Genomic DNA, 12,441 nt, shown 5'->3' with positions numbered 1-12,441 from the left:
TTATTATATGGAGGCACAGACAGGGGTATTATTATATGGAGGAACAGAGGGGGCATTATTATATGGAGGCACAGAGGGGGCATTATTATATGGAGGCACAGAGGGGGCATTATTATATGGAGGCACAGAAGGGGCATTATTATATGGAGGCACAGAGGGGGCATTATTAATATATAGGGACACAATGGGGGTATTATTATATGGAGGCACAGAAAGGGGTATTATTATATGGAGGCACGAGGGGGCATTATTAATATATAGGGACACAATAGGGGCATTATTATCATATCGAGCCAGGCACAAAGGGCGATTTATTCATTTATGTAGGCACAGAAAGGGTTATTAGCACATTGAGGCACATAGGGGTTATTATTCGTATATGGAGGCATACTCCTCTAGTATGGGGTCCACACTCCTCTAGTTACGCTCTTTGATGCTATGGAATACGTTCTTCTTCGTGGTGTGACGTAAGAGCTGGAGAATGAGAAGCTCCTTTCCCCTCTCGCAGCCTCCAGTCTCACAAACACACTGGAAATGAGAAACTGCAGTTGCATATCCCTCCTTCCCCCTTACTCCATCTTTTATACCAAATGTTTGGGGACTGACGAAGGTTCTGAACATTCACAAAGACCCTGCAGGCAGAGAAATGGGAAATATGAGGTGGAAGGAGAAGGAGATGATCTCTTCCCCTAATAAGATTTATTACCTGAGAGTTTCGCTTCCATCACAATAATTGGACATTTATTTTGCGAAAGTCAAAATAAGTTTTGGATTACATTTACAAATTTCTTTATTTCTCCATATATTATTACCAGCTTACAAGTGAGTGTGGACAGAATATTCAGTGAGTAACTAGATTATGGAAACAAATGTAGCAGCACAGAGCATTTCAGGAGAGAAGTGTACTGACTTTGTAAGAAGGCAGTGATCTGTCCCCTCAGCTACCACCAGGGGGAGCTCACTGCATACTGCTTGTACATTTATCTCGCTGACAACTCAGTATGCAGTCAGCTCCAGAAGCGCTCCCCCTAGTGGTGGCTGCTGGTAGAATTAAATTGTATTATTTAGTTTTATAGCTTTGCAGGGAATTTGGAGCTATGACCGATACAAAGAAAAATATATATTACTAAACTAGATTTAGGGGATAGTAGATTATGAAATCTGATGAAGAAATCTTGTGGATCCCTCCATCCCTTGGTCGTCGTTCATGTCAGGGAATGGATTACTGGAGAGCAGCAGGTCGGTTTGGTCTTGGTGAGACTCCAGCAGTTGCCTGATGTAGATGAGCTGGCGGCGTTTTCTGGACACTTTCTGCATCGCCGGACGCTGAGCGAAGTTCCTGAGCAGATTGATCTTAAAAATAAAAAAAATGCACAAAGTTTGGTCACTAAATGACGAAAAGTTCTACAACTTTCCAATATCCTTTGCCTATAAACTCCGCTCCCTTTTTCAAGATCTCTACTTGCTGTCATAAAAATGGGAATATAATTGCATGCGCGAGGATGTGTTACATTGTATTCACTATGTATCCGTACCCCCAACTTCCTGAAGCTGCAGGAAAGCTCCCCCACTGGATCCAGGAAGGTTGAAAGATATGCCAGAGTCCCAATCTAGCATCACTGGGTTTCCCAGTGTCCGGACCCCCAGCAATCTACAAGTTATCTCCTGTTTTGTGGATAGGGAAAAACTTGATTTTTTGGGAATAAGTTACCACTGAAGGAGTCCCCAGCGTCTTGGCAATGCTGGAATTTTACTGTGAAGGATGTATCGCCACCTGGAGGCCAAACTAAATATTGCCACTCAAAAAGACTAAAAGCAGCTGCTTTCTGTCACTATTTTTAGAGATTTTTTTTTTTTAAACTCACCTCTTCCTGTGAAATTGGTTCCCCGTATTCCTCTTTCAGTTTCTGCTTAGATTTCTCTTGCAGGATTCTCCATAATTCTTCTGCTCCTGGTGTATCTGCAAAAAGCCATGGGAAGAGATGTGGCGGCTGCAAGACCTCAATGTGAACTGAGCCAAAACAGAAGCAGGACCAGGAGTCTCAATACAAAAGCTCCTAATTAAGGGGTCCCTCTAATTCCGATCTGCTACCCGATGTGAAAATCAGCATGGGGGGGGTGAGGGAGGGTTGTTACCTGCCCCGTCTAAAGCGGTCTCTCCCTGTTCCTGCACCATCAGTTTATGGGAATTCGGCTCTCCTCTGATGGCCACTACAGTGCCTTCTGATAAAACTCAGCTCTGCTACATCACCTGGGCTCTGCTACATTCACTTTGTGACTCTGCTTGCAAACCCATCTCTGCTAAATTGCTTGGGCTCTGGTAGATTGACTGTGAGTTCACTGACAAATCCAATTCTGCTACACTGCTGGTCTCTGCTACATTCTCTATATAAGTCCTCTGACAAATTGAGCTCAGTCACATCACCTGGGCTCTGCTACATTCACTCTGAGTCTACTCACAAACCCATCTCTGCTAAAATGCCTGGGCTTTGGTACATTCATTATGTGAGCTCATTGACAAATCCAGCTCTGCTACGCTGCTGGGCTCAGCTACTTTCTCTATGTAAGTCTCCTGGCAAATTGAGCTTTGCAACATCACCTGGGCTCTGCTACATTCACTCTCGAGTCAACTCACAAACCCGCCTCTGCTAAAATTGCCTGTGCTCTGGTACATTCACTATGTACAGTTGTGCTCAAAAGTCTACACACCCCGGCAGAATTTTTCCTTTCTTGGCCTTGTTTCAGAGAATATGAATGATAACAAAAAACCTTTTTCTCCACTTATGGTTATTGGTTGGGTGAAGCCATTTATTGTCAAACTACTGTGTTTTCTCTTTTTAAATTTTAATGACAACCAAAGACATCCAAATGACCCTGATCAAAGGTTCACATACCCCAAGTCTTAATACTGTGTATTGCCCCCTCTAACATCAATGACAGCTTGAAGTCTTTTGTGGTTGTTGTGCATGAGGTTCTTTATTTTCTCGGATGGTAAAGCTGCCCATTCTTCTTGGCAAAAAGCCTCCAGTTCCTGTAAATTCCTGGGCTGTCTAGCATGAACTGCGCGCTTGAGATCTCCCCAGAATGGCTCAATGATATTGAGGTCAGGAGACTGAGATGGCCACTCCAGAACCTTCACTTTGTTCTGCTGTAGCCAATGACAGGTCGACTTGGCCTTCTGTTTTGAATCGTTGTCATGTTGGAAGGTCCAAGTACGTCCCATGCTCAGCTTCCGGGCTGATGAGTGCAAATTTGCCTCCAGTATTTGCTGATAACGTTCTGCATTCATCTTTCATTCAACTTTTACCAAGTTTCATGTGCCTTTGTAGCTAACACATCCCCAAAACATCAGCGATCCACCCCCGTGCTTTACTGTAGGAATGGTGTTCCTTTCATTATAGGCCTTGTTGACCTCTCTCCAAATGTAATGTTTATGGTTGTGGCCAAAAAGTTCAATTTTGGTCTCATCACTCCAAATTACCTTGTTCCAGACGTTTTGAGGCTTATCTCTGTGCTGTTTGGCATATTGTAGGTGAGATACTTTGTGGCCTTTTGCGCAGTAATGGATTTCTTCTGGCGACTCGACCACGCAGCCCATTTTTCTTCAAGTGCCTCCTTATTGTGCATCTTGAAACAGCCACACCACTAGTTTTCAGAGTCCTGAATTTCAGCTGATGTTATATGTGGGTTTTTCTTTGCATCACGAACAATTTTCCTGGCAGTTGTGGCCGAAATTTTTGTTGGTCTACCTGACCGTGGTTTGGTTTTTACACAACCCCTGATTTTCCATTTGTTAATCAGTTTGAACGCTGCTGACTGGCATTATCAGATATTTTTTGTATCCCTTTCCTATGTTATACAGTTCAACTACCTTTTCCCGTAGATCCGTTGACAATTCTTTTGCTTTCCCCATGACTCACAATCCAGAAACGTCAGTGGCTGGATGAAAGATGCAAGAGTCTGTCATTAAGATTTAAAAAGAGAAAACACAGTAGTTTGACAATAAATGGCTTCACCCAACCAATAGCCATGAGGGGAGGAAAAGTTTTTTTTCTTATCATTCATATTCTCTGAAACAAGGCCAATAAAGGAAAAATTCTGCCGGGGTATGTAAACTTTTGAGCACAACTGTAAGTTCACTGACAAATTCTGCGCTGCTACACCGCTGGGCTCTTCTACATTTTCTACGTGAGTCTCCTGACAAATTGAGTTCTGCTACATCACCCGGGCTTTGCTACATTCACTAAGTGCTTCTCCAGACAAAACCAGCTCTCTAATATAGTGTCAGGGGCGATACAATATGGGGGGGCAGTTGCAGAAGTCACACCCAGACCCCAAGACCCCTGTAACATAAGAAGACTGCAATATTATAAGCGACAGATGGCAGGTTGGGACAAGTGCACATTTTACATCGAGGTCCGGGGGGGGCTTCATGTTACCTTCCATCTGGTCCAGAATACTTTGTAACGAGGCGCTGATGTGGAACTCCATGGGGGGAGGATGCAGAAAGTATTCAGCCGTTTCATCACCCAAAATCCTTCGGAAGCAAATAATCTATTATCACTTAAAGCTTCGTATCCGGATCTGTCCCTACACAATTCCTCTTCGCTCCTAAAATTTTGCAGTCTGACATTTAGTATATTGCTCCACAAAGCAAGCGCCCTATTAATGAACGTCATGAACACATGCCGGGACCGTCATCGGATTCTTAAAGGGCCAGCACACACCAATGTCCAGTTGCTGTAAACATTTTAAGGCCTGTGCCCCCATAACCTGGTGCCTGAGCATAGAATTGTATACATGGCCTTATCATTTTTGTTTTCCGCCCTTCTTGACCTCTACCTGTCTACTGTTCATGAACAAACTCCGCCTACCTTCACCCACTACTAACTGCCTGCAGCAGGAGCCTCTCCCTCTGCCCTCTCTGCAGGAGGACAAAAGATGAAAGTTCAGCCCACCTTTGTGTATGGAGGTGGATCCGCGGCCAGTCATTGGGCAGAGATGGAAGCAATCAGTGGGAGATTAACCCCGTGTTCTCTGCTGGATTTCTATAACATTAACCATTTCAATGCTGCAGACTAATGAGCGGTGCGGACGGTGTGACTTATTTCCAGTTTTAGCGGCTGATGCATTTTATCATATGCACCTTCCCAATTTACTTGCTGTATTAATGACCCCCTGCCACTTACCTCTGCAGCTGCTGCACGTAAGTCAGATTTCCACCAGACCCATCACCCCCATCCTCCTCTTCGGATGACTCTTGCAGCATTTCGCAGACGCTGCGGCACATCGGGCTATTGCCGGAGTCACTTCTGCGGACATAATTCCTCTGATTAGGGCTCATTCTCCAATTCTGACAACCAGCCATAACTGACAACCTTCCACAGATAATCCAGACTCTCTATATACAACGTATCCGGGGCAGATTTCCCTTCTCGAGCTGCTGGAATGATCACCGTGCACAGCGCTTCTTTTATACTGTCCAGGGAGTGTTGTCATAGTGACCTCCGTCTCCTAATGGTTCTCAGTTTTTCCCCTGGTAATTATTAATAAGTATAAAATTGCAGCCTATCCTGAGAGCGGCCGCTCCTCTCTGCCCCCCTGAGTAGGAAACCTGCCGGAGAGCGGCACTACTAACAGAGAGGGGGTCTGCGGAGGTCGGCACTGCATTCATCGCCCCCAAATCACCGTCCCATAAAGGGGACCGGCGGCTCATCACAGCCATAGATCGTATAGTCGCCATGTTACACTATATCCTATCACTAACTGCCAAACGTATCTGTGTATTGCTGAGTCCAACTGGTGAGAGGAGACCACCAACTAACCCCACTAGGGGGCGCACTACCAGTAACTTACCTTCCATGGAGGGAGGGGGATATGTGGCTGACAATGGGGGCACTGAGGCTACTACTGGAGGGCATGGCTGACAATGGGGGCACGGTGGCTGGAGGACATGGCTGACAATGGGGGCACTGTGGCTGGAGGACATGGCTGACAATGGGGGCACTGTAGCTGTGACTGGAGGGCATGCTGACAGTGGGGGCAAGGTGGCTGTGACTGGGGGGCATGACTGACAATGGGGGCACAGTGGCTATGACTGGAGGACATGGCTGACAATGGGGGCACTGTAGCTGTGACTGGAGGGCATGGCTGACAATGGGGGCACTGTAGCTGTGACTGGAGGGCATGGCTGACAGTGGGGGCAAGGTGGCTGTGACTGGGGGGCATGACTGACAATGGGGGCACAGTGGTTATGACTGGAGGACATGGCTGACAATGGGGGCACTGTGGCTATGACTGGAGGGCATGGCTAACAATGGGGGCACTGTGGCTGGAGGACATGGCTGACAATGGGGGCACTGTGGATGCTACTAGAGAACATGGCCTTACAAAGGGCACTGTGGCTGTGACTGGAGGGCATGGCTGACAATGGGGGCATTGTGGCTGTGACTGGAGGGCATGGCTGACAATGGGGGCACTGTGACTGGAGGGCATGGCTGACAATGGGGGCACTGTGACTGTGACTGGAGGGCATGACTGACAATGGGGGCATTGTGGCTGTGACTGGAGGGCATGACTGACAATGGGGGCATTGTGGCTGTGACTGGAGGGCATGACTGACAATGGGGGCACTGTGACTGGAGGGCATGACTTGACAATGGGGGCACTGTGACTGTGACTGGAGGGCATGACTTGACAAGGGGGGGCACAGTGGTTTTGACTGGGGGGCATTACTGAACAAAGGGGGCACTGTGGCTGTGACTGGAGGGCATGGCTGACAATGGGGGCACTGTGACTGGAGGGCATGGCTGACAATGGGGGCACTGTGACTGGAGGGCATGACTGACAATGGGGGCACTGTGACTGGAGGGCATGACTGACAATGGGGGCACTGTAGCTGTGACTTAAGGGCATGACTGACAATGGGGGCACTGTAGCTGTGACTGGATGGCATGACTGACAAAGGGGGCATTGTGGCTGTGACTGGAGGGCATGACTGACAATGGGAGCACGGTGGCTGTGACTGGAGGACATGGCTGACAATGGGGGCACGGTGGCTGTGACTGGAGGACATGGCTGACAATGGGGGCACGGTGGCTGTGACTGAAGGACATGGCTGACAATGGGGGCACTGTGGCTGTGACTGAAGGACATGGCTGACAATGGGGGCACTGTGGATGCTACTAGAGAACATGGCTGACAATGGTGGCACTGTGGCTATGACTGGAGGGCATGACTGACAATGGGGGCACTGTGGCTGTGACTGGAGGGCATGACTGACAATGGGGGCACTGTGGCTTTGACTGGAGGACATGGCTGACAATGGGGGCACTGTGGCTTTGACTGGAGGACATGGCTGACAATGGGGGCACTGTGGCTTTGACTGGAGGACATGGCTGACAATGGGGGCACTGTGGCTGTGACTGGAGGACATGACTGACAATGGGGGCACTGTGGCTTTGACTGGAGGACATGGCTGACAATGGGGGCACTGTGGCTTTGACTGAAGGACATGGCTGACAATGGGGGCACTGTGGCTGTGACTGAAGGACATGGCTGACAATGGGGGCACTGTGGATGCTACTAGAGAACATGGCTGACAATGGTGGCACTGTGGCTATGACTGGAGGGCATGACTGACAATGGGGGCACTGTGGCTGTGACTGGAGGACATGACTGACAATGGGGGCACTGTGGCTTTGACTGGAGGACATGGCTGACAATGGGGGCAGTGTGGCTTTGACTGAAGGACATGGCTGACAATGGGGGCACTGTGGCTGTGACTGAAGGACATGGCTGACAATGGGGGCACTGTGGATGCTACTAGAGAACATGGCTGACAATGGTGGCACTGTGGCTATGACTGGAGGGCATGACTGACAATGGGGGCACTGTGGCTGTGACTGGAGGGCATGACTGACAATGGGGGCACTGTGGCTTTGACTGGAGGACATGGCTGACAATGGGGGCACTGTGGCTTTGACTGGAGGACATGGCTGACAATGGGGGCACTGTGGCTATGACTGGAGGACATGGCTGACAATGGGGGCACGGTGGCTGTGACTGGAGGACATGGCTGACAATGGGGGCACGGTGGCTGTGACTGAAGGACATGGCTGACAATGGGGGCACTGTGGCTGTGACTGAAGGACATGGATGACAATGGGGGCACGGTGGCTGTGACTGGAGGGCATGGCTGACAATGGGGGCACTGTGGCTGTGACTGGAGGGCATGACTGACAGTGGGGGCAAGGTGGCTGTGACTGGGGGGCATGGCTGACAATGGGGGCACAGTGGTTATGACTGGAGGACATGGCTGACAATGGGGGCACTGTGGCTATGACTGGAGGGCATGGCTGACAATGGGGGCACTGTGGCTGGAGGACATGGCTGACAATGGGGGCACTGTGGATGCTACTAGAGAACATGGCCTTACAAAGGGCACTGTGGCTGTGACTGGAGAACATGACTGACAATGGGGGCATTGTGGCTGTGACTGGAGGGCATGACTTGACAATGGGGGCACAGTGGCTTTGACTGGGGGCATGACTGACAATGGGGGCATTGTGGCTGTGACTGGAGGGCATGGCTGACAATGGGGGCACTGTGACTGGAGGGCATGGCTGACAATGGGGGCACTGTGACTGTGACTGGAGGGCATGACTGACAATGGGGGCATTGTGGCTGTGACTGGAGGGCATGACTGACAATGGGGGCATTGTGGCTGTGACTGGAGGGCATGACTGACAATGGGGGCACTGTGACTGGAGGGCATGACTTGACAATGGGGGCACTGTGACTGTGACTGGAGGGCATGACTTGACAAAGGGGGAAACAGTGGTTTTGACTGGGGGGCATTACTGAACAAAGGGGGCACTGTGGCTGTGACTGGAGGGCATGGCTGACAATGGGGGCACTGTGACTGGAGGGCATGGCTGACAATGGGGGCACTGTGACTGGAGGGCATGGCTGACAATGGGGGCATTGTGGCTGTGACTGGAGGGCATGACTGACAATGGGGGCACTGTAGCTGTGACTTAAGGGCATGACTGACAATGGGGGCACTGTAGCTGTGACTGGATGGCATGACTGACAAAGGGGGCATTGTGGCTGTGACTGGAGGGCATGACTGACAATGGGGGCACTGTGGCTTTGACTAGGGGGCATGACTGACAATGGGAGCACGGTGGCTGTGACTGGAGGACATGGCTGACAATGGGGGCACGGTGGCTGTGACTGGAGGACATGGCTGACAATGGGGGCACGGTGGCTGTGACTGAAGGACATGGCTGACAATGGGGGCACTGTGGCTGTGACTGAAGGACATGGCTGACAATGGGGGCACTGTGGATGCTACTAGAGAACATGGCTGACAATGGTGGCACTGTGGCTATGACTGGAGGGCATGACTGACAATGGGGGCACTGTGGCTGTGACTGGAGGGCATGACTGACAATGGGGCACTGTGGCTTTGACTGGAGGACATGGCTGACAATGGGGGCACTGTGGCTTTGACTGGAGGACATGGCTGACAATGGGGGCACTGTGGCTATGACTGGAGGACATGGCTGACAATGGGGGCACGGTGGCTGTGACTGGAGGACATGGCTGACAATGGGGGCACGGTGGCTGTGACTGAAGGACATGGCTGACAATGGGGGCACTGTGGCTGTGACTGAAGGACATGGATGACAATGGGGGCACGGTGGCTGTGACTGGAGGGCATGGCTGACAATGGGGGCACTGTGGCTGTGACTGGAGGGCATGACTGACAGTGGGGGCAAGGTGGCTGTGACTGGGGGGCATGGCTGACAATGGGGGCACAGTGGTTATGACTGGAGGACATGGCTGACAATGGGGGCACTGTGGCTATGACTGGAGGGCATGGCTGACAATGGGGGCACTGTGGCTGGAGGACATGGCTGACAATGGGGGCACTGTGGATGCTACTAGAGAACATGGCCTTACAAAGGGCACTGTGGCTGTGACTGGAGAACATGACTGACAATGGGGGCATTGTGGCTGTGACTGGAGGGCATGACTTGACAATGGGGGCACAGTGGCTTTGACTGGGGGGCATGACTGACAATGGGGGCATTGTGGCTCTGACTGGAGGGCATGGCTGACAATGGGGGCACTGTGACTGGAGGGCATGGCTGACAATGGGGGCACTGTGACAGTGACTGGAGGGCATGACTGACAATGGGGGCATTGTGGCTGTGACTGGAGGGCATGACTGACAATGGGGGCATTGTGGCTGTGACTGGAGGGCATGACTGACAATGGGGGCACTGTGACTGGAGGGCATGACTTGACAATGGGGGCACTCTGACTGTGACTGGAGGGCATGACTTGACAAAGGGGGAAACAGTGGTTTTGACTGGGGGGCATTACTGAACAAAGGGGGCACTGTGGCTGTGACTGGAGGGCATGGCTGACAATGGGGGCACTGTGACTGGAGGGCATGGCTGACAATGGGGGCACTGTGACTGGAGGGCATGGCTGACAATGGGGGCATTGTGGCTGTGACTGGAGGGCATGACTGACAATGGGGGCACTGTAGCTGTGACTTAAGGGCATGACTGACAATGGGGGCACTGTGGCTGTGACTGGAGGGCATGACTGACAATGGGGGCACTGTAGCTGTGACTTAAGGGCATGACTGACAATGGGGGCACTGTAGCTGTGACTGGATGGCATGACTGACAAAGGGGGCATTGTGGCTGTGACTGGAGGGCATGACTGACAATGGGGGCACTGTGGCTTTGACTAGGGGGCATGACTGACAATGGGGGCACTGTGGCTTTGACTAGGGGGCATGACTGACAATGGGAGCACGGTGGCTGTGACTGGAGGACATGGCTGACAATGGGGGCACGGTGGCTGTGACTGGAGGACATGGCTGACAATGGGGGCACGGTGGCTGTGACTGAAGGACATGGCTGACAATGGGGGCACTGTGGCTGTGACTGAAGGACATGGCTGACAATGGGGGCACTGTGGATGCTACTAGAGAACATGGCTGACAATGGTGGCACTGTGGCTATGACTGGAGGGCATGACTGACAATGGGGGCACTGTGGCTGTGACTGGAGGGCATGACTGACAATGGGGGCACTGTGGCTTTGACTGGAGGACATGGCTGACAATGGGGGCACTGTGGCTTTGACTGGAGGACATGGCTGACAATGGGGGCACTGTGCCTGTGACTGGAGGACATGGCTGACAATGGGGGCACTGTGGCTATGACTGGAGGACATGGCTGACAATGGGGGCACGGTGGCTGTGACTGGAGGACATGGCTGACAATGGGGGCACGGTGGCTGTGACTGAAGGACATGGCTGACAATGGGGGCACTGTGGCTGTGACTGAAGGACATGGATGACAATGGGGGCACTGTGGCTGTGACTGGAGGGCATGGCTGACAATGGGGGCACGGTGGCTGTGACTGGAGGACATGGCTGACAATGGGGGCACTGTGGCTATGACTGGAGGACATGGCTGACAATGGGGGCACTGTGGCTGTGACTGGAGGACATGGCTGACAATGGGGGCACGGTGGCTGTGACTGGAGGACATGGCTGACAATGGGGGCACTGTGGCTGTGACTGGAGGACATGGCTGACAATGGGGGCACGGTGGCTGTGACTGGAGGACATGGATGACTATGGGGGCACTGTGGCTGTGACTGGAGGGCATGGCTGACAATGGGGGCACTGTGGCTGTGACTGAAGGATATGGCTGACAATGGGGGCACTGTGGGTGTTACTTGGGTCTCAAACAGGCAATGAGAGTACTGTGGCTATGGCTAAGGGTTTAGTGGCAGTAATGGGGGCATTGTGGCTGGCAATAGGAATACTGTGGCTGTTACCAAGAGCCCGGCGGCAGCAATATGGGCATTGTGGTTGGCAATGTGCGTACTGTGGCCGCTACTGGAGGCCCGATGTCTGACAATGGGGGCACTGTGGCAGTTACTGGGGGTCCTCAGGCTGTGACACTCAGTATAACTATATAACAAGACGGCTCGTACCTCCATGACGCGTCCATGACTTCTCTGTGTGGGAATGTGAAATCCGGCCACTCCGGCCTCACGTTACCTATAAGTGGAGTTTCATCACATGTGGCGACGTTGCACAATGTGCGGTAAGGACCTGCAGAAAGGACCTAATTAGGGTGATTAAGCGCCAACATATTAAATGTCCAAACATATTAACCCAATCATGACCAGAGGAAAATAACATGATATCAAACCAATAAGACTCTTTCCAAATCTTCTCTGTGTCTGGGGAGATCAGCCATGGCTTCCCTACTCCTCTTCACTCTCTGCTGTCTGCAGCAGGAGCCTCTCCCCTGCACTAGGGCAAAAGGTTAAATCCCACCCCCTTGTCTAAAATGGCAAAGCTTCAGCAAGCCAATAGGCAAAGATGGAAGTGGTTAGC

The 12,441-nt window shown here is 51.5% G+C and overlaps 1 protein-coding gene across 4 annotated transcripts in view; it reads right to left on the bottom strand.

The window, feature by feature from the left end:
* Positions 1-765: 765 nt before the first annotated feature.
* The window catches only part of CCDC71 (coiled-coil domain containing 71), a 36,816-nt gene continuing 25,140 nt past the window's right edge, over positions 766-12,441 (bottom strand). For 2 of the 4 annotated variants that reach the window (XM_073644851.1, XM_073644849.1), the window contains exons 2-6: positions 12,033-12,153; positions 5,190-5,312; positions 4,440-4,537; positions 1,866-1,960; positions 766-1,353 (exon numbers count right to left, since the gene is read on the bottom strand). In XM_073644851.1, coding sequence (XP_073500952.1) covers positions 1,153-1,353; positions 1,866-1,960; positions 4,440-4,537; positions 5,190-5,312; positions 12,033-12,049 — 534 coding nt within the window. In that variant the 5' untranslated portion in view covers positions 12,050-12,153 and the 3' untranslated portion in view covers positions 766-1,152. Of the gene's footprint in view, positions 1,354-1,865; positions 1,961-4,439; positions 4,538-5,189; positions 5,531-12,032; positions 12,154-12,253; positions 12,373-12,441 lie in introns of those variants that run through there. The other 2 variants (XM_073644850.1, XM_073644848.1) reach the window with 2 other exon arrangements.

This window comes from Phyllobates terribilis, unplaced genomic scaffold (assembly GCF_046119375.1).
Source record: "Phyllobates terribilis strain yellow unplaced genomic scaffold, ASM4611937v1 Scaffold_8__6_contigs__length_399053987, whole genome shotgun sequence".
Classification (NCBI taxonomy): Eukaryota; Metazoa; Chordata; class Amphibia; order Anura; family Dendrobatidae; genus Phyllobates; species Phyllobates terribilis.
The sequence above is the reverse complement of the archived record's forward strand: the minus strand, read 5'-3'. Positions and strand labels throughout refer to the sequence as shown.